We start from the raw sequence: 21,534 nt of genomic DNA, 5'->3' as shown, positions 1-21,534 counted from the left end.
AAGATCAAAAATATGAGGAATAAAATGGCAATAACTACATATCTATCACAATTACTTTAAATATAAATGGATTAAATGTTCCAATCAAAATCAGGGTGGCTGAATGGGTAAGAAAACAAGACCCTTACATATGCTGCCTACAAGAGACTTACCTCAGATTGAAAAAGACACACACAGACTGAAAGTAAAGGGATGGAAAAAGATATTTCATGAAAATGGAAACAAACAAACAAAAAATCTGGGGTAGCAATACTTATAACAGACAAAATAGACTTTAAAACAAGGGCTATAACAAGAGACAAAGAAGGACCCAGTAATCCCACTTCTGGGTATTTATTTGAATAAGCCTAAAATGCTACTTTAAGGGTATGTGCATCCATATGTCTATTGCAGCACTGTTTACACTCTCCAAGATGTGAAGACCACCTGGGTGTCTGTTGTTGGAGGAATGGATAAGGAAGATGTGGTACATATATCCAATGGAATATTACTCAGCCATAAAAAAGAATGAAATCTTGCCATCTGTAAGAACATGGATGGACCTAGAGGGTATTATGCTGACTGGAGTAAGTCAGACAGAGAAAAACAAATGTCATATGATTTCACTTATAAATGGAATCTAGAAAACAGGACAAATAAACAAACAAAACAGTAACAAGCCCATAGATACAGAGAGTATTTTGATGGTTGCCGGATAGGGTGGTTGGGGGAATGGGTGAAGCGGGGGAGAGGATTAAGAGGTACAAATTGGCAATTACCAGATAGTCATGGAGATGTACAGTATAGCATGGGGAATAGAATAGTATTGTAATACCTATGCATGGTGTCAAATGGGTACTGCGTTTATCAGGGTGATCACTTTGTAAATTATATAAATGTCTAGTCACTGTGTTGTACACTGGAAACTAATATAATATTGTATGTCAACTATAATAGAAAAATAAAAAATATTTTGAAACAATAATAAATGAATAAATAAATAAATACTAAGAAGGGAACATGTCATAAAAGGACACTACAAAGTCATCCAGCTCCCCATACAAAACATTTAAAAAAAAAAAAAGATTTTAAGAGAAAGTAAAAAGGGAAAAACACTATTAGTGAATAATAAAACCCAAGTAAAGATTGTGATAAACTACCCTGCCGTATCTTTTCCAAAGAATCAAACAACTGTTTCAAGTACTACACAAAGGCGTAATCTTAGCCATTTCTGTGGTTCTTTAACTATCAAGATGGAGAATATTTCATTTAGAAGGAAGCCTCTGAAATATTGTCCTTTTTGTGACTTGAAAGAATACTTTGATAAGGTACCTTTTTGGGAGAAGATGGAGAGCAATGATTCAAACCTCAAAAGCCATGGTATGATAACAAAAAACGACCTTTCTTGTTATCACAACCTTTCTTGTTATAACAAGAAAGAATAGATTCAATTACCTATAGGGAATATGTTTTATTAGGAGCCAAAGTATTGGTTGTCCTTAGCTTGACTAAATATTAATCAATAATGCTTCAGAACATAAGGTAAAAAGAAGTCATACTCAAATATTTACACATCCTTTTCTAGAGATGAAGATAAATTTAAAATCTCCCTTTCTCACAAGGCTTTGCTAAATTTTCATTTAACACTTTAAATATGTCATAATTGAAACTTTTTTCTAAGTTGTATCTGTAAATACTTTAGTGAAGTAGCTGTAATTATTTAATAGCATTAACGACTTAAGGCTGTTTTTCTAAATACGAGTACGTGTACGTATTTGTTTAAGTATTGAAAACACAATAAAAATTCATAATTAGTTTTAAAAATAAAGAGAAATTAAACCCCAAAATTTTAAAGTTAATTATTATACATCAAAATTCTAAAATAGTTGTGTATGATTTTTGTGTATTTAAAAAGACACAGATAAGAAGTGATCACTAGGAGTAGGAATGGGTTAAAAAAAGAATGAAAGCAGTATTTCTTTTTCTTTTGTTTAAAGATAGGATTATGGGGTGCTGTTTAAAAATAAGGTTATGGGTAATCATACTGCAATATATAAATGCATCAAAGGTTGTACACCTTAAACATACACAATGTTATAAATAAGTAATGTAATTAAGGTGACGGGGTGCTGCCAGGAAGATACCAAAGGTACATTTTATCTGGATTTCAGAAGCTACCTGACAGTTTTGATCATGTTTTGTAGAATTTATCCGATCTACTCTATAAGGCAAGACCCTATTCTTCCAATGCCCAGCTATGTTTGTTTCTGCCAGTCATATACGGCCCTGTGCCTTTCATTGCTACACCAAGTGGAAAACTATCTTACGAAACCCTGAAATCTCTACAAATTCAAGATTCTAAGAATTTAGTTTGAAAATACTGAGTGAAACTGATTCCTTTTACTTATAGGAATAAAAACTGCCAGTTTTATGGGCAGCCACTGAAAACACATGAGGAGAGATAAGCAGAAACAGCATTATTAAAAGTGTAAAAATGATCCTAAATAATGTATTTATTACACACTTTCTTAATATAAACATTCCTCTCATTCTCATGAACTATAACAAAAGAAAAAGGCATAAAAAGGAGAAATGCTTTGTCTGAATTATTCAAGGTGAAATATTTATTTTTGATAGATGCAGTATGAATATCAAAAGCCAAAAAACCTCAAAGATTTGGGAAACTCAGTCAGAAGATTAGAAATATAACTTTTTTTCATTCAATTAACAGTCATTGAATACCTAGCACTATACATGGTATATTTGTTGTTGTAGTATACACAAACAGCATTATTGTTGGAATTATTATTAAAAAATAGACTAATAAGAAAAACTTTCTACAGATTTCTCGTTGATTTTACCTGACTTACTTCCACACCCTCCCACCCCAAATACAGGTCTTACATTAAAGTTTTATAGTTTATTTTTGAAAAGAAACGTATTTCTGAAACAAAATTCCATCAGAATAAAATATCCTAAGAAATACTTTCAATTATCAAATACGGATATCTATATTTTAAGCACAAATTTATTTTTATTTTCAGGAACTGCTACTTGAAAATAAATTCATATATATATTACTAAATTACTTTTAGCCATCAAATTAAACTAACAAAGAGAACTATAGCATTTCCTCCATAAGACAGATGTCTTAAGATTGTTTCTATATTCTTCATTGCCAGAGTAGTTTTAGATAAACTTTTATAAAAAATAAGAAAGTCAATATAAATTATAAACAGGTAGCTGATTAAATAGGCCCCATTCCTTTAAAAAAAAAAAAGTTCTTTTTATCTAAGGTAGTAAATACAATTTTATTTCCCTTTGCCTGAAAGGCTGAAAATATATATAAAATGCTTAGCAGTGTATGTAAAATGCTCAGTGTCCGATCAGGGATACTCCACAAATTAGTTCTTTTTGCCTTCCAATAATCAATGTCAAGATTCATTCTCATAATGGTTTCCATCCACCGTGTTATATTACTAGGATAACATTTTACTCCTTTTAAGGTTTATTGCTATATATATAATATGATTCTTGAACTTGATATCATCTTATTATTTTTCTTTGAATCAAATTGCTTCCTGTTGTTTTCATTGACATTTCCCATGGCCTATCATTATAGGAGTAAATGCAACATTTGACTTTAATGAGTATTTCTCTGCTGGTATTCCATCTTCTCTACATTTTCAGCCAAGTCTTGCTGAGATACACTGCTCACAGATTTAGTGGTAGCAGGGAACTAAAATAATGGTGTTTCAAAAGTAACCTACATACTGGCGCCCCTGACCCATCAATTGATGATATATATGTCTATTGTGCAACAAATACTAATGAAACTTGCCCAGAAATAAATCTCATGTCATACAGTTTGAGACAGTACTAGACTACCATCACACGTGATACCTCTTTTCTGGGATAAAGTTTTATGACTTATTAAATGAATGTAACCTCTCATTCCAAAAAAGTTATTACAATCTACTCCTTGTATTCAAGATTTAAAATAAATGTGCCTTGAGATTACAAAAAGCTTAAGGGGGTAAAGTAGATACCATCCTAACATAGCACATTTTCCGAATCCCTTTTTCCTTATATACCGACATAAGAACAGAAAATTGTACCTGCAACTATCGACAAATTAAAAATAAAACTCAATCTGAAAACGCTTTTAATAATATAGCACAGGTAGAAATAGGTAATTTTACAAAATAAATTACTCATTTGTATTATATAAACGTCACAGATGATTTGTTTGAAATGTTTTTCAACAAAATTCTAGTTACGTTTAAAAAAAGGATAATTTTCTCAAACCAAACAAAGTAACACTTCATTTGTCCTCTATCTTCAGAGAAGAAGCTACTCCACAGGGGTGAAATTTCCAAATAATAGTTTATCCACTGCAATGCCCAAACTCATTTCACTGAAACCATTTTAGACAGAAACGCTGTTAACTGTGTCCTGTACCTCCCTACCAGTCAGCAGAGGCAGTACTCAGTCTGGTGAACCTAATTTAAGCTAAGGTCTATCACTGTGAGTATGCTTTAGGTTACCGTGGGATCTTTCAGACAGCAATAACCACGGGGGCCTTCACAAATGGAAAGCAATTTACTCCTTATTCTAAATGGCACCATGATGACAAGTTTTTATGGTATCTGTATTTTCAGTTTTCCTGTTCCTTATTCAAAACTCTCATCCATCACTGTTCCTAAGTGTTCTTTACCCAATCTTCTAAATCACTGCTTCTAAGCTGCGGTTGGTCAACCAGGTAACCATACAGATAATAACTGATCAAGAGTAGCAATAAACGAATCGGGGTAAAAGTCTCCATTTAAAAAGGTACATTAGCCTTGGTGTGATTTTAAGTTTACCCAGTCAGAAAATATTTCCAATTGTTTCTTAGCTCTTGATTATATCAGAAGTTGTTTTTTCTGGGAAAGTGACGGACAAATAAATTATTACTCTACAGCAATTATTCTCTTCATACCTTCTTGTCCAATACTGCTATCATTTTTTAAAATGTCACGATTAGTAAGCAAAATCCATAATACAGTCAGACTTACCTGAGGCACGCCTCGTGAATCGGTTTATTACTGGAGCTGAAAAAAAAAAAGCAGAATAATATTATATAAAAATCTAATTTATCCAAAGTCCTGAAAAAAAAAAAACAGTTAAGTGATCCCATAAATTAAATGAGAAATGACTGAATTATCAAGAGGAAATATCACAAATACATAAAAATTAAATGTTTAAATTTGTTAGTAGTCAAATAAATTAAAATAAATTATTTCACCTTTGGGAGGGATCAGCTAGTCCCCCCCAAAAGATGTTAAATAAAAATCCCTACTTATAGACAGCTGGACCTATTTAACTAAGGACAGTGTAATTCTATATAATATTTTTGTAAACAATTTGGCAATTACATCTAGTGCCATAAAAGGTTTGCCCTTTAACAGAATAATTCTCCTTTTGGAGATTTATCCTAAACAAATACCACTAGAGAAAGAAAACACAATATATGTATACATCTATTCAGCAGCATCAGTTTTACAACGAAAAATTAGGAAATAAAACTAAAAATGCTCATATACTTTGAAATTATTATTAGGTGAAGGACAATACATCCTTGATATTCTCAGATTCAAGATTTGTGGTTTTGTCAATTTTTGTGTAACCCAAAGGTCGAAGACACGCAAATCTGTATACTGACGGCTGCAATTCCAGGCTGGTGGGCGGGAGTTCACCACATAGCTGGTAAGCGACCATGGGCCCACTCCCCGGATTCAGCTCAGCTCTGCTGTTGCTTCTTGGTTTTGCTTACAGTTACCTCAAGAAGTGAGGTTTTTAAAAACTTTATTTCTTGAGAGAAGCAGGTGAGTTTGTGGTTCATATTATTTACAGAAAGGACATCATGTACTACACAGTATATTTTAGGGGCAGAATGTCATGGGCCTGTATAATACTTTTTAATACTTCAATATTTTTAGATCAGTACTTATAAAAATTATTTACACTATGGAAATAGCTCAAGTGAAAAAAAGACAAATTTTTCATAAGCACTATGGTACTGCATGAAAAATATGGAGGCATAGGAACACATACTAGAAGAAAACAGTCTCAGATGTTTTCGCTGAGGCCTCGCAACCACACTATTACATATCAGCATCACCACATTCCTGTAGAACATTAAGGCTCAGAGATATTAATTCGCTATAGATCACACAACTACCCTGTGGCAGAGCTGGAGAATTTGAACCTAGGCACATCTAGCACCAAAATGCTGCCTCGTAAAGAAGAGAAAGCAAAAATATTGATTCCTGAAATCACACAATAGGCAAATATTTTCCTCCATATTGATTTCCATTGTTCTTAAAGATCAACTTTGTAAAATAATTCACAAATCCAATTATTAAAATACTATAGTTTATAGCAAAATTATATCTTCCAGATTAATCAAGAGGGAAAAAATTCTACTAATTTATATACCAAATTATACACCAAAATAATTTAGCAATATATTTGCAATCACAAATTATTTATGTGAAAATCTTTCATCAGGTAAATTGTATGTTATGCATATTTACCACATTAAAAAAAACCTTCCATCAGTTTTCTTGGATACTATCAAACTTGTTTTCCAATCTCCTTCAGGTATTAATAGTCTAAAGAAATTTAGCCTTCCCAGAAAACTACAAGGACAGGGAACAGCGAGGATGCAAAAAGCTTCAATCACAGGAATGCAGGAGATAGTGCAGGCTGATAACGGCAAGATGAAGGCAAAACACACAACTCAGCCTTGGAAAAAAGCCGGAGCAGACATTCTCCTCCCACCTCTCTCCACACGGACATGACACTATGAGCCTCTGAACCGAAATGCTGGAATGTCTTTGTTCTCGTGGAGTCCCTTAGCTTTCTGGGTCTTTTTTAAATGTTTAAAGGCAGAGATTTTTCAAAACCAAGTGGCATCGCCATCTAGGAGGTATATTCTAAATTTGTGGGGCAATTTTTTCAATTTTCACAATAATTCAGAGGACATCCTTGGTGCTTGACAGACAACATACAGGACAGTCCTGTACAACAAAAAAATGTCCTGAATCCCACAATTTTTGTCCTGCACTACTTTCAAATAGCCCACTGGACATTCATGTTGGCAAAAAAGTCAGTTGATAGCCATCTAAGCATGGATCCTAACTAACGGTGTTTTACATAACATGATTAGTTTATGCAGGTTTAATATACATCAAATTTTCCACAACACAACTACTACATAAATCAAAGAAATTTTGTAGGGACGTTTTGTATTTTATTTTATTTGGAATTTTACTAATAGATGTTCATCATTTCAAAAACTCATGTCACTGTGCCTATGCCACTTGGGGTATTTGAGCTGCCAGTACATTACACTCAATCAGACGACATCTGCAGCTTAGTGATTTCACATGTAAGAGGGAGACTCTAACTACGTTATGTCTTCCTGTGTACATACTGATGCACGTACCTACCACTTTCTTTATTACTTTCCTTTATTTTTCTTCTGTATTTTTTGCTAGAAACTATATCATTTTTTAAATTGTGGGTAGATAGGTTCTATGACTATGATTTCCATTTCCCAACAGTAAGTGGGCACAGGAGCAGGCAGTTAAGAAGACGAGGGCACCAGGCAAGTGGTATGCAGCAGCCAAGGAAATATCGGGCTTTGACAACCCTTACCAAAAATCCAACCCCTCATGTCCATCTCCTTCCATACCCACTTGCAGGGATGAAACACACATTTCCTACGAAATTCTGGCAAGGAAACAGTAATCATCACCGTTTTCTAGATTTTTAGTCTAGCCACCAAATGGGGAAGAAGGTTGAGATTCAGGGTGGAAGCCCCATTGGAAATCAAAGCAATGCACATCTGGGCAGATATGCTTGGTGTTTTCTCTCTCAGGAACCCGAGTACATGGAAGGGAGCAGCAGGAAGATGAGGAAGGGCATGGCCACCGTTCTCCACTGGGGATGAGGCTGGGACTCAAGGCAGGGCACCCACTGGAATCAGAAGGCTTAGGTTCCACGACTGGCCCCGTCGTCGTCTGAGAAACCTTGGATGAAGCATGTAACTCTGACTTAAATTCTCAACTTATAAAGTATGAAAAGCAAGACCTGCCCTCCTTCTTTCAGAGGGGTTTGTCAAGAAAAAAATAGACATCTTTGAGAGTGCCTCTAAACTATAAATTCCTATTCAAATGTAAGAGATTGATGTTTATTTATTGTGAGCTAACATTAATATTACCATTTTTTAAACATACAAAATGAACAGCAGTATAAATTCACAAAAAAAGTTAACAGATGATGTTTTAAAATGTGACAAGTCAAATTAAGTTCTCTTAGACTCTTGGTTTCCACCTTTAGATTTTCCTATTCTGTGAATATTCTGTATTTACACACACACACACACACACACAGAGGAAAAAAACCAACACTAGAAACTAGGAAAGTATAGAAAAAAAATAAGAAATGTATTATCTGTCTGGAAAAACATGAAATACAATTTAAGACTATACTAAACATTTTAAAGAGATAAAACCTAAGATCTTACTTAGTGACTCCTCAAGGAAAAATACAGAAATATTTATATAGCTTTGACTTTCTCCAAAATGCCATTCCGGGGCCTCCTGAGAGTCCTGTGTTCCTGTGAAGACCTTCACGCTTGTCTAACCACAGACCCCCTCAGTTCCCAAACCCTATTCCACTAGACTGGTCTTAATTCCTCTGCTCCCAGGAGACCCAGAAGTATAACTGATCCAAGCCTCCTTTAATCCTGGAGTATCCTTACAGGAAAAACCCTCCATCGCGTCACGTACACTGACTGAGCCTCCCACACCTGTGACTCCACTGGTGCCAGCAGGACGTGCTTATCTCCCCACTTCCTTCTGCCCAGAGCCTAAGCAGTGCCTGGCGGACAAGACGCCATCCAAGTAAACACCTGCGGCCGGATCAATAAACTTCTGAGAAGAGCACAGAGAGAGCCCTTGTCCCACTGATGTCACTGCTTTATTGATTGCAACTGCTGAGCACTGGAGACCTAGCGAAGTCCTGCCCTGAGCAGCTCGGCCGAGGCGTGACGCATTTTCAAGTTCCATGACTGCGAGGGCTTACACAATGCGAGGAGCTACCTAACTGAAACATTTAGGTAAAAGAGACATTCCACAGAAGACTAAAAACCTTAGGAAATTCTCTAAGGACAAAAGCATGAGCCAGTGAGGTCCAGTCGGCGAGAAGAAAGGCCAGGGTGACAGTGGTGCATACAGGCTGCATCTCTGAGCAAACGCTGGGAGAGAAGTTCCCAAGACGGAAACAGGAGCCCCAAGTTGTGATCCATGACTCTCTCTCTCTCTCTCTCTCTCTCTCACCATCTATACTGAAACCACGTTAGTTCAATGGACCTGTTGCAGAAAGGTGACCCTGAAGTGAGATGTACACAGTGATCTTGGAGTCAGTGGAATAACGAGCGTCCCTAATGCTATTAGTCGGCTTTTCCAGCAATAAACACTTTTTGAATCTGTTAACTGTCTAAATAAAAGATACTAGAAGTTACGTAAACTGAAACCACGTTAGCTAATTACTTTTGACAGAGTAAATACGCAGGTCAGAATAAATTAATGTCTCTTAATGCCCATGCTTCAAAAATTAAAAATGAAATAGGGCTCACCCTTGAACCAAGGAAGAATTAACTTTCAAAAAACATCAATAGCAGAAAAGCAAATGACAATAAACCAGAAATATTTTGCTAATTAACCTAACAGACATGATTTTCAAACTGTTTCATACGTGTTTAATTCCTGACATTGAAAATGACCACTTCTTTTCTATACTTTTGTTAAAAGACGATGAGCTTTGACGACTTTAATAAGTAGCACTCAGAGATACTCAGCGGCTGCGGTGCTGCGAGCCTCTGAGCTGGTTTCCAGGTACCCGGGGCCTCTGGGGGAGCTGAGGTACCAGCACAAACCTGAGCTGGAGGGTGCCGTCCAAAGCTTCCCCGTCAGCGTCCTCAGGGGGCAGATTAGGAGCCATTGTGTCCTCAAAACACTTCTTATCAGACATAATGGAAACTGCTTAGACTCAGGCATTTGGGGGACCAATTTTCTTCTTCCTTTTTTATTATACAGCATGTGATCAGGTGTCCAACCCACCTAGACATATGAAGCATGGCTGGAGGTAGGGCAGATTGAGATGAAATACAGACACTAGCTTTTAGAAAGTGCCAACTTTAAGGACCACTGAAAAGATTTTCGTTCTTCCTATTCATAAACCAAACTCCTCAAAATATAACTGATATTTTAAAATACCATGGTAACAAAATATAACAATTACACTAGGAAAAAAACCACTGCTACTTACTTTTGCTTATGAATGAACTTGACTCTCGATTTTTTAATTCATGAGAACTTAAACAAAAATGCCCTTCAGTTTCAGCTAGAAGCGTCCTAAGGTAGCTAAGCTTTAAAAACCACAGGATTCATGCAATAACAATGCCGAGAGAGAGGATTCCAAATACTTTTAGGATTTTACAATGCAGGTTCAGAAGAGATGCAGGATATAGGAAAACTGTTGTCAAGGCTCCATAAATTCAATCTCTGCTTCTGTATATGCCAACATTGTCTCTTCTAAACCTCTGTGGTCAAGTATGTTCAAAGGACAGATTTATGGAGACTAATGTTCTGTTTCTAAGAGTGAACAACACAGAGTAAATTACTGAGAATACCAGGAAAGCCAAAAGCTTAAAAGTTCAAATTGTCACACATCGATAAAGTCACAATAAAACAGATCCACAATAGAGTAGTTATGAAAAATATAAGGGCTTTGAAATGAAGAACAAGTGAGAAAACAATCAAGGGATGTGTTTTAGGTTGCCTAATCATAAAAGTAGTGTTACAGAAAATCCTCCTTTGGTTAAATCCTTCCCTCATATCTTCACAGAATGAAGATGTTCCTGCCATTCCAGTCTCAGGTGAAATGTCTCCTCCTGGAGTAGCCTTTCTCTGAACACAGTTCAAAGAAGCCCCCTCCAAGTCCTCTCCATCTCAGTATCCTGTCTCATTTTCCTCAGAGTGAGCAGTGCCTACTGAAAGGGATCTAGTGTGTTATGTCTATTGTGTTTCTCCCAAGCTAGACTACAAGCTCCGTGAGGGCAGGGCCCTTCCTTGTCTGCCTAACTTTTTTATCCCCATGACCTGGAACACTGCTTGATATATATTAGGTTCAACAAATGCTGACTAAATAGTGCTAATGAAAAATTAATATGGGAGACACTCCCTCACACGTAAAGATTATTTGGACAAATGTGATATTTATACAAGTATAAAATTTGTGAAAACTGTAAAATAAAATACAGTATTATGAAAACATAAAACAGTAGAGCTTGATTACCCTTTGGCTTTTTGTACAAATAGCAAAAAACAATCCCATTTATGCCCAATAAAAATGAAAATTTAACCTAGATGTTAAGTGTCCAACAAAAATAATGAAAAATCTCACAAGATAATCAGTGCAGAAAGCAATGGCATTTTTCAATTAAAATGTGGAAAAGAGGATTTCAAGAGCATCCATGTTTCCAATTTTTTAAAAATCAAGGTGAAACTGACATACAATGAAATGCACAACTCAGTGAGTTTTAACAAATGTATATATCTATGTAACCAAGACTCCAATCAGAATATAAAACATTTCCAACACCTGGAAAGGTTCCATGAGCCACCTTACACTCAATTCCTACTATCCCACAGGAAACTACTCTTAGGATTTCTACCACCATAGTTTAATTTTGTCTGTCTTTGAATTTCATACAAATGTGAGATTCATTCTTGCTATTGGGAGGATCAATAATTTGTTCTTTTTTTATTGCTGAGTAGTAGTCCATTGTATGAATAAACCACAATTTGTTTACCCATTCTCCTGCTGGACTACTTTGAATATAGCTTCTGTAAATATTTATATACAGGTCTTTTTGTGAATACATGCATTTCTCTTGAATAAATGGCTAGAGTAAGATTGCTGGGTCATAGGTAGACGAATGTTTATAGAGACTCAGAGTTTTCCTTAAGTGTTTGGACCATTTTATACTCTCATAAGCAACGCACAAGAGTTCCAGTTTCTCCACATCTTTGCCAACATAAGGTACGTCTTCTTATTTCAGCCATTCTCGTGTGTGTTTAACGGCATCTCATTGTGGTTTTAATTTTTATTTCCTTGATAACTGAAATTCCTAAGCACCATCTCATGGGCTTACTGGCCATTCTTATGCCTCATACTATACACAAAAATAAATTATAACTAGACTAAAACTTGAATCTGAAACACAAGACTTTAATTTTTACAATAAAGAGATTAGCTTTTTAATTTGGGGTAGAGATGGATTCTTTAAACAAGGCATAAATGTAAAGGAAACAAAAAGCATAAATGTAAAGGAAAGGATTAATGTTAGGCTACATTAAAATTAAGAAATTCTGTTCAATCAAAGTGACCATAAACAAAATGAAAAGACAAGCTCAAGACTGGGAGAAGATTTTTTCTAATACATATTACCAACAAAGGATTAGTAACCAGAACATTTAAAAAGAAAGAAAGAAAGGGAGGGAGGGAAAAAGGGAAGAAGGGAAAAAGGAAGGGGGAAGGGAAGGGGAAAGGAAAAAAAACCCTCTTAAAAATCAGTAAGAAAAACACAACCAGCCAGATAGGAAAAATAGCAAAAAACAAGAATATTTTTCACAGAAGATAAACTACAAATATGGCCAATGAACACAAAAAGATGCTAAGCATCACTAATAATCAGCGAAGAGCAAATTCAATTCACAATGAGATTCCATCTAACATCCATCCTATTGGCAAAGCCTGTTAAAATCTGACAATATCAAACGTTAGCTTGAATATGGAGAACCAGGAACTCTTACACTGTTGCCAAAAATGTAAAGCGGTGTGACAACTTTGCAAAGCAAATATGGTGGTACAAGGTGCAGTTAAAGCTGTGCCTCCCCGACAACCAGCCTTTCCATGCTTAGGCATACACCGTAGAGCAGCAGTCCTCAAACTTTTTGGTCTCAAAACATCTTTACACTCTTAAAATTATTTATTTATATGGTTTATAGCCATCGCTATTTATTGTATTAGAAATTAAAATTGGTAAATTAAAAAATATCATTTTATTTAAAACAACCAACAAAACAATTACGTTATCATAAATATTTTTATTAAAAAAATCTATGTTTTCCAAAACAAGCAAAATTTCATTAAAAGAATGACTTTTTTTGGGGGGGCAAATGTGGTAGAAGACAATTGGGTTCTCATATTTGCTTCTGCATTCAGATCTGTTGCAGTCATGTACCCTCTGGGTAATTCCACTATTTATTTATGTGAGAATGAGGGGGAACCCAACAAAGAACATTATTATTATTGCTATTGTTCTTGTTTTATTTTTCACCTCATGGACTCCTTAAAAAGGTCTAGGAGTAAGAGGAGAATGGGCCTCCAGGAGTCCCCAGATCACACTTTGAGAACCACCTTAAAAACTGTAGTACATTTGAATAAAACAAACACACAGACACACACACACACTAAGTTTACTACAGCACTGTAATAACAAATTGGAAACCAAAACATTTATCAAAGAATGGACAGTGTCTATTTATACAAGGGTATATTACAAAGCAGTTTAAAATAAATGAAATAGAGCTACAGGAATCAATATAACATCATCTCAAACTGTTCTCAGAAACAAGTTGAAAGATGATAATTTACATAATGAAACTTTTATAAGTGGCACGATCTATACAAACTTTGAAAATATGCAAAATAGCACTATTGCTAATCATGGATAAATGCCTACGTAGTAATAGGACAAAAACAAGCACAGGAAATACAAACAACAAATTTATGATAATGGCAGTTACCTACAGAGAATGGGTAAGAGAGGGATACACAAGAGGAGCCCCACTGCACATGTGATATTTTCTTAAAAGAAAAAGAACTCAAGTGTTAAAAAGGGTTAGTAGCATGGGGATAGCTTATGTGAGTGTTCTTTATATAGTCTCTGTTCCTTTCTGTATATTGGAAATATCTCACAATTTTTTAAAAAAAGAGAGAAAAAATGTCCTGCTCTACTTTGTTCTGGCAAATACACATTTCTCAGTGTGCTCTACCACTCTCATCATCAGCCCACCCAGATCAGTTAACATTGTTTTAACTATTATCTTTGACATAAAAATTGTACATATTAAAGGTGTACAACTTGATGTTTTAATATATGCACACATTGTGAAAAGATCACAATTAAGCTAAATAACTTCTTCATCATCTCTACATAGCTACCAGTGTGTGCGTCCAGATTTAAGATGCTCTTAAGAAATTTCAAGTATGTAATATAGCATTGGTAATTATGGTCCCCAGAACTAATTCATCTTGCATTAACTGCAATTTTGTACCCTTTTAATGCTGAACATGCTCCTAAAATATTTTTCACAAAATATCCTTTTTACAAATGAATGTTAATATTCAAACACTAAAATACCTTTGAGATTCTTTTTGAGGAATTATAAGGAAATTATTTTAAGTAATCAAAAGTCCTATTATTGCTTAGTTGGTAAATTGTTGCTAATGAGAGTCATCAAATAAGAAGACCTGTAACAACTCCATGTGAAAACAAAGTTATCCGAAAGGACTATCTTTTTTCCTTCTGAAAATCTATTCAGATAGCAATTTGTAGTGGAGCAAGTACAGAAGGATGGGGTTTTGGAGTAAAACCCATTCGAATGTAAAACTCTGGTGTAAACTTGTCTTACCCTGAGCTAAATATTATGACATGAGGAAATGGCAACAAGCTGTCAATTTAATGCAATTAACTTTTTCTAATTAATTTATATTTTAGACACACGTTAATTTTTTACTATAAACATCTGCCTCGTTTAAATAAAGTGACAATTTTCAATACTCCTACCTGCTCTTTCCTAAGATGTTTTAAAATGATTTGTTAAATAAAACCATAAAATCGGAGATTTTGCACAAACAACTGTATTTATTCTATCAGTTAAACACTGATTCTCAAGGTAGGGGATGATGTGAAAACAAAGCCACGCTTTACCCCACTGCTTTTTTCACTTTTTTTTTTTTTAAGTCAGACTACTTACCCTGTATTTCAAACAGAATTAAAGGAGGGCTTAAGATTTAAAGAAGAAAGATTTTTTTTCTTAAAGTTTGGAACAGCTAAAAGATCTAAAGACTACTTTTATATTTTTCATTAATATCTTTTTTTAAAAGTTACTATTACTACACTGCCTTGAAAGCCACCTCCAGTTTCTTACATTTCCAATCAAACTTCATTTTTAAAAACTCACATTCTCACTGACATCTAAAATTTGCTCACTCTTTCTTTGCTTTGCTTTTCCCTCTCCCTCTTTCCCTCCTCTTCCTTTCTTTCTTTCCTTAACAAACCCATAATAATGCTTAGTACATGCCAGACACTGTTAACTCATTTAATTCTAATATTCTATAACTTTATTATTATTCTCATTTCATAGATGAGGAAGGAAGTTGAGGCACAGGAAGCAAAGTAATTTGCTCAAGGATCCAAACGTTATAAACGTCAGAGCCAGGATTCAAACCCAGAGTCCATGCCAAAGTGAAGTCATTTTTTTAAAAAACTTTCGATTGTTTCTGATTTTTCATGTTACTACTCTTAAAATTTTGGCATCTAAAAGCAATCTGTTTGTTTTCCATAAACTACCAGCTTTAAGAAGTATGAGGCAAAGGAAAGGAGCTCTATTGACTACGTTTATTAAATTAGAGGAGGAAAAAGAAGGATGACATGAGTGTACAGGGAAGAATAATAACTGAGGCAGAAGATAACACATTCAGTTTAGGACAAAATTAGTTGGGGGTGCCTGAAGAACATGCAAGTAGGGGTGGCTGGTAAGCAGAGGAGAACGTGTCATTCTGACTCTTAACGAGAGGGGGGTCTGTTCTGGAGCTAGAGGAAAAACTGGAGGGCTCCAAGGGGACAGTGCTCTGTGAGGGGTGGGCTGGATTCTCTAATAAGGGGAGGAAGGCAGTCTGCACTCAATGTAGTAGGAATATGAAAGGAGGAGAGAGAAAAGGACAAAGCAAGTATTGGACTTGGCACGGGACTCATATAAGCAGAAGCAATGACGTGGGAAGTTCAGGTGGATCAGAATAGATCAGAATGGCTCCTCAATCAGCACGTGAAATCCTTACCAGCAAGACAAGCTGGTGTGCCTGTGCTCTTTATATTTTGCAGAGCGATCAAATACCAGGCCAAAATATTACACAGCCACATTTTTAATACAATGACATCTAAAACTATGAAACTAGAGATAGCCTAAGGCTTTTATAGTTCATGAAAACATTTAAAAATGCATTAATGTAAATGATTATTAGGAGACTATTTTAAAATTTACATGCCTAAAAGAGGGTTTCAGTCACTTTAGAAACATACGGTATAGACATATACTATTAATTAGACATTTAGTATTTAACTACGGTTAATTTAAAGTATATTTGAGCAGGCAAAATGCAGTGCACGCAGGAAAGCCACAGAGGGAGAGCATATTCCTGCATATTCCTGCCTGCGCTGGGACACCTGACATCTGCAAAGCTCACTCTGATGTATGGCATATTCATCCTGCCATATTGATACCATTAATGTCAACCTGAGAATCTTGCAAAGATTTCTGGGAGGGTGCAATCTAAGCCAACCTTTGTGTGATTTGGCACACAGTGAAGGAAAGACGACTGGGCAATCAGGGCCAAGAGAATAACTTATGCAAGAATATTTGGCTACATACAGATTGTTTTATTGACAACCTAATGGATTTTTACAAAAGAATTACCTTTCTTTCATGTCTTTTTTACAGTTAAAATCTACTTAATCGGTAATACAAAAATATAATAAACATTTTTTCAAAAGTTACAGAAAAGGAGATAGTGAAAAAGTCTCACTCCTAACCAGTTGTCATCTCCAGAGACATCTCTCCTGAGATACGCTATGAAACTGTGCCTCTTTTAAACTATTTTAAACTTAGATTTTCTCCTAATTCCGGTTGGCATTTCCCTCATTCAGTGATTCTTAACTAAACACCTGTACGATGTGAGTCGCTTTGGCACATCTCCAAAATTTGTACCAAGAACATTGGCACTCTACCATTTAGGCTGGAGCTGAAGGTGCAGGCAGGAATACAGGTTTAAAAGTCTGGGTCTTACCTTTCAGGTAATACGTTTTTATTTCTTTTTTATAAGATAGAATTTTCCTGGGGGAGGGGGGTTCACACAGTGTGAGGGATATAAATGATAAACGTCTAAGTAAAAAAAAAAAAAAAAAAAAAAAGATAGAGTTTTCCTCTTTATTTTGCCAAACTTCTGTTGAATCAAACAACTATCTAATGAATGTCTATTTAAAAAAAAAATAGACACACACACAAACACACACAGTGTCACTGGAATTAACCCCTGGTCATTCACAAAAGGTGAAAGAATTCAGACTCAGAAAAGTAGGAGGGCAAGGAAAGTTTTATTCAAGAAGAAAGGCGCTGGCGGAGAGGTTGCCAGGGGCAGCCAACTGCACCTAACTTAGGTTCGCTTTTTCTTATATAGGAAAGGGTAGGTAAATTTCCTCACAGCAGGAGAGGTGACGTATAGACTGAGATCATTTGACTGACATATGTTGGTTATATAACTAGTTTCTTTCTGCGCAAGCTCTTACCCAGAATGCATACAGAAAAACCCACAGGGGGACCAAGGCTTAATGTTCACTTTCTTTTAATTGTATTATAATGAGGCTAGAGTTCAGATAACGGCCAGGTGTCAGCAGTTTGTGCCTGTGTTAGGAACCAGCTAAATCCAGTTGGGTCTTATCTCCTTTTTAGGGGTGTTTGGACAGCTTGATTGATCACTAAGGGATGAGCCTGGGTGGTTTGTGAGAGGGAATGCAGGCCTGGGCAGTCCCCCTTCGGGCCCACTTTTATTAACCCTTTTTTGCTCCCCCCACCCACTCACACACATACACGAACCCTGCCTACCTGCAGGTCCTTTATAATCTAAGAACTTAAATCAGGAAAGCAAAGTTGATCATAGCTACCTTGTATATTAATAGAGTATCAAGTTGTGTTGAATTGTTTAGAGTTGTGGTCTCCAAAATGGAGACCCAATGCACCCCAAAGCAGACTATAAGGCAATCCTTTGGGGTGTAGGAAAAATTAGAACTTGTTTACAATTACTTTATACTTATTCCTTATAAAATTATATCGTGGGAAGCTTTATCATTTAATAATAAATCAATATACTGGTACATGTATACAATATAAAGACATATTAGGAATGCATATTCAAGTGTATTCTGCTAATAAGGGTATATAATTTTAAAAGTTTTGAGAATTAAACAGCTCAGTATACGAGGTGTTCACTTCTAAAAATAAACATTTTATTGAATTAATAAAGTATATGAAGGGCTAATTTGGGTAGAATAAAGAGAGAAAACAAATTTTAAAAGGGACAGATCACTGCTAGGCTAGACGGCAAATTTTTCGAGGGAAAAGTACATAGTTTCCTTTTTGATATATGTTTCTTTTCAACCATGTCACCGCTGTAAACGTTATTGAAAACAAAGTATATGTACCATGGTTAAGGAGATGGGCTCTGAACTCAGACTGGCAGGTTCAAAACCTACTCCACCTACTTTAGGGAGGGCTAAATTCTAGGTAGAAGCGGCCTTCTTCAGTGTCTGATACTTGCAGCCAAAATGTTAACAATTATTAAATAAAAAGAATATCATTTAACAAACATTAGCTTTCTATAGTAACTGAAATGAAACAGCAGGGTCATGTGTTAATTTAGCATAATTTTTTGGAATGATGCTTTTGGGGGTCTGACTGAAACGTATTTAAACAAATGGAAGCTTTTTTCCTTCTTTTAATCCAAAAAAAAAATCCCCTCAGTATCACTCCCATGAACTATTTTGTCTTGGAACAGCTAATGTAAATTAAATGTCAGTCTCTAGCCAAACAGATACCGGAATAACAGTATACAGTATATGTTCTTGGCTACACTTTTATGTGGAACATGTGTTTATATTTTGACCTTTTGTCTTTTTTTTTTAATACAGAAACATTTTTAAACAGCAGCAACTGGAATGAATTCTTTTTTAGTTTCCAAACATATTAAGCTACACATGGCAGAGCCTATTACTGAAACATTTATAAATGTTACACCAACTGTGTTTATATTTCTGACTTTTTTAGATTGTTTTGTTTTCATGTAAGCCATGACCTACAAATTTTAGCTCAAATTCTTTCCACAAAATACTTACATAATGGAACAGTCTGAGTCATTTTGAATTTCCGAAACACAAATTTCAGGCCCATAAAATAAAGATAATGATTGGCATCAGTGAGGTTTCTATATGGGGTTTTGTGATTCTCCCAACCACACGTAAATGGTATGGGTAAGAGTGGAAGAACACTAAGAACAGGACCGAGAACACAAGGGTAATAATTCATCAAAATCAGTACTCTTCTTTTCAATTCTCTCTTCTTAAGCAATTGATACAAAAATAAAGTCTAATATAAGATTTCGCTGCAATGAAAAAAAAAAATCAAAGAGCAAAAAAATTGGTAATAGGGAAAAGCACTTCTCTTTAGCCTAACCTTTTAAGCCTTATCTATTACCTGGATAGAAGACAGAATTCATAATACGTAAGTTAATATAAACAGCACACAAAATGTAAGTGATAGTTCTATGAATAAGAAGACCAAAACCAACTGAATTTGGGTAAAGAACTTCTCTGGCTCTCATGTGTTAAATGAAAAGGATTATATACACTATCGATGAAACAATCTATGACAAAATATTGATTCTTAAGAAGTCTACAGACAGAAAACTTAAGAGAATCATCATTTCCTTTTTCTTTAAAAAAAAAAAGGGAAGAGTTGGCTCTCAATAAAATTTCTGCAGGGAGTGAAAGAGCGAAAGAGCATAGTATCCTACCTTCCAACTTTCACACATTCCTTCTTCTAACAGGCCACCCCAGGTCTCAGCCCCTTTCCGGTAACATGTGACTCTAGACTCGACTAAGGGAGACCCTGCAGTCAGTCACTCAATCTCGTCACTGAATCCCTCACCCTTACAGTCCATTGATCCCAATCTCCACCAGACCTTTCTTTATTGCTACTTTCATTAAACGCCTTTCTTAATGGGTTACAAATAAACTCATTGACCAATTCAAAAGTCTTTTGTTAGTATTTACACCGTTAAAAAAAACACACATTTTTTTGATATAGCTCCGAACAAAATCTTGACAGCTGGAAATTCACTGGAATCTATGGAACGAGACTGGCAACAAGAAGAAACCATTAATCATTTACTCCTTCCCACCCACAGTACATCACTTTATGTGCAGCCTCACATGGAAAGCTTGTAATTATCTTACATTAAATAATGGCTAAACAGTTTGATTTCTAAGAGAGGTAGTCAAATGAAATTATCCAGTGCTTCAATTCTTGTTTAGGTATTTTCATTCTATGCCCTCTCTTCAAAGTATAAGTCACTCAAAGAACCCTTCACAAGTCCCAACTGATTTCACTCCTGTCCCTCTCCCCCCCATTCCTCTGTCCCTCCTTCCCTCCCTCTCTGTCGTTCTCCCTTTACCTTCCTCCCTCCCTTTTCCCAAAGCCTAACAGATGGATAAGAGTTTGAGAATATGCTGTTTCTCATTGGATATGTGATTTCAAGTTCTATGATTTCCCAATTTCAAACCCTAAAGCAATCCACTTAATACTACTATCAAAATTAATAATGTTCTTAACTGTTCTACTCTGAAAATCACAATTACCATTTTAAAAATCTTTTCTAATATTACTGTGTTATGATCATAATCAAAATAATGGCCTCAATATTTTAGCCATTTGTCATGAATGATGTAATCCATTTCAGGAGGATTTAAAACTAGCACATACATTTCTAATAGCCAGAGACCAGAAAGTATCATTAATTACAAAACCCTGGGCTCTTAGCTACAAATTACGAGTTGAAAGGATGTGGGTTTTATTACTGTACAACATAACTTCTCATTAAATCCTAAGCAGAACTGCACATAAGCTCATTTCCTACTTCATCTCTCTAAAAAGTGCAAATGCTAGATTCATTTCCACCAAATACAATGAAATTGCTATTCTGCAAGAAAAATTTACACTGCTGTAATTTTTCATGTTAATGCGACATTTGTTTCACATGTAATCAGTGCTTGCTGTGTGCAGTCCTAGAGGCCTCACAAATATTCATCTATCCGCCCTTGAAACAACTTTATGAGGGAGGTACTATTAGTACGACAACATGTCAACATGCCTAGCACTTCATACATAAAAGAAAATAACTGTTGTCTGAATTTAGTTAATCCAAAAAACCTGATTTTCATGAACATTTTCAAACCAATTAAATGTATTTAAGAGGTTGATGATATATTAAAAGATACTTTAACTTTCAGTTAGTTGCATAAGTACAACCACTAAAATAAATTTC

General features: G+C 35.3%; 1 protein-coding gene across 1 annotated transcript in view; it reads right to left on the bottom strand.

Annotated features, from left to right (window-relative positions):
- Positions 1–21,534, bottom strand: part of PRKAR2B (protein kinase cAMP-dependent type II regulatory subunit beta) — a 90,163-nt gene that overhangs the window by 62,607 nt on the left and 6,022 nt on the right. The window contains exon 2 of the mRNA XM_033088721.1: positions 5,037–5,072. Within this exon, the coding sequence (XP_032944612.1) occupies positions 5,037–5,072 (36 nt within the window). The remainder of the gene's footprint in view (positions 1–5,036; positions 5,073–21,534) is intronic.

This window comes from Rhinolophus ferrumequinum, chromosome 20 (genome assembly GCF_004115265.2).
Source record: "Rhinolophus ferrumequinum isolate MPI-CBG mRhiFer1 chromosome 20, mRhiFer1_v1.p, whole genome shotgun sequence".
In the NCBI taxonomy this organism is placed as follows: domain Eukaryota; kingdom Metazoa; phylum Chordata; class Mammalia; order Chiroptera; family Rhinolophidae; genus Rhinolophus; species Rhinolophus ferrumequinum.
Note: the sequence above shows the minus strand (reverse complement) of the source record. Positions and strands in the feature narration are given on the sequence as shown.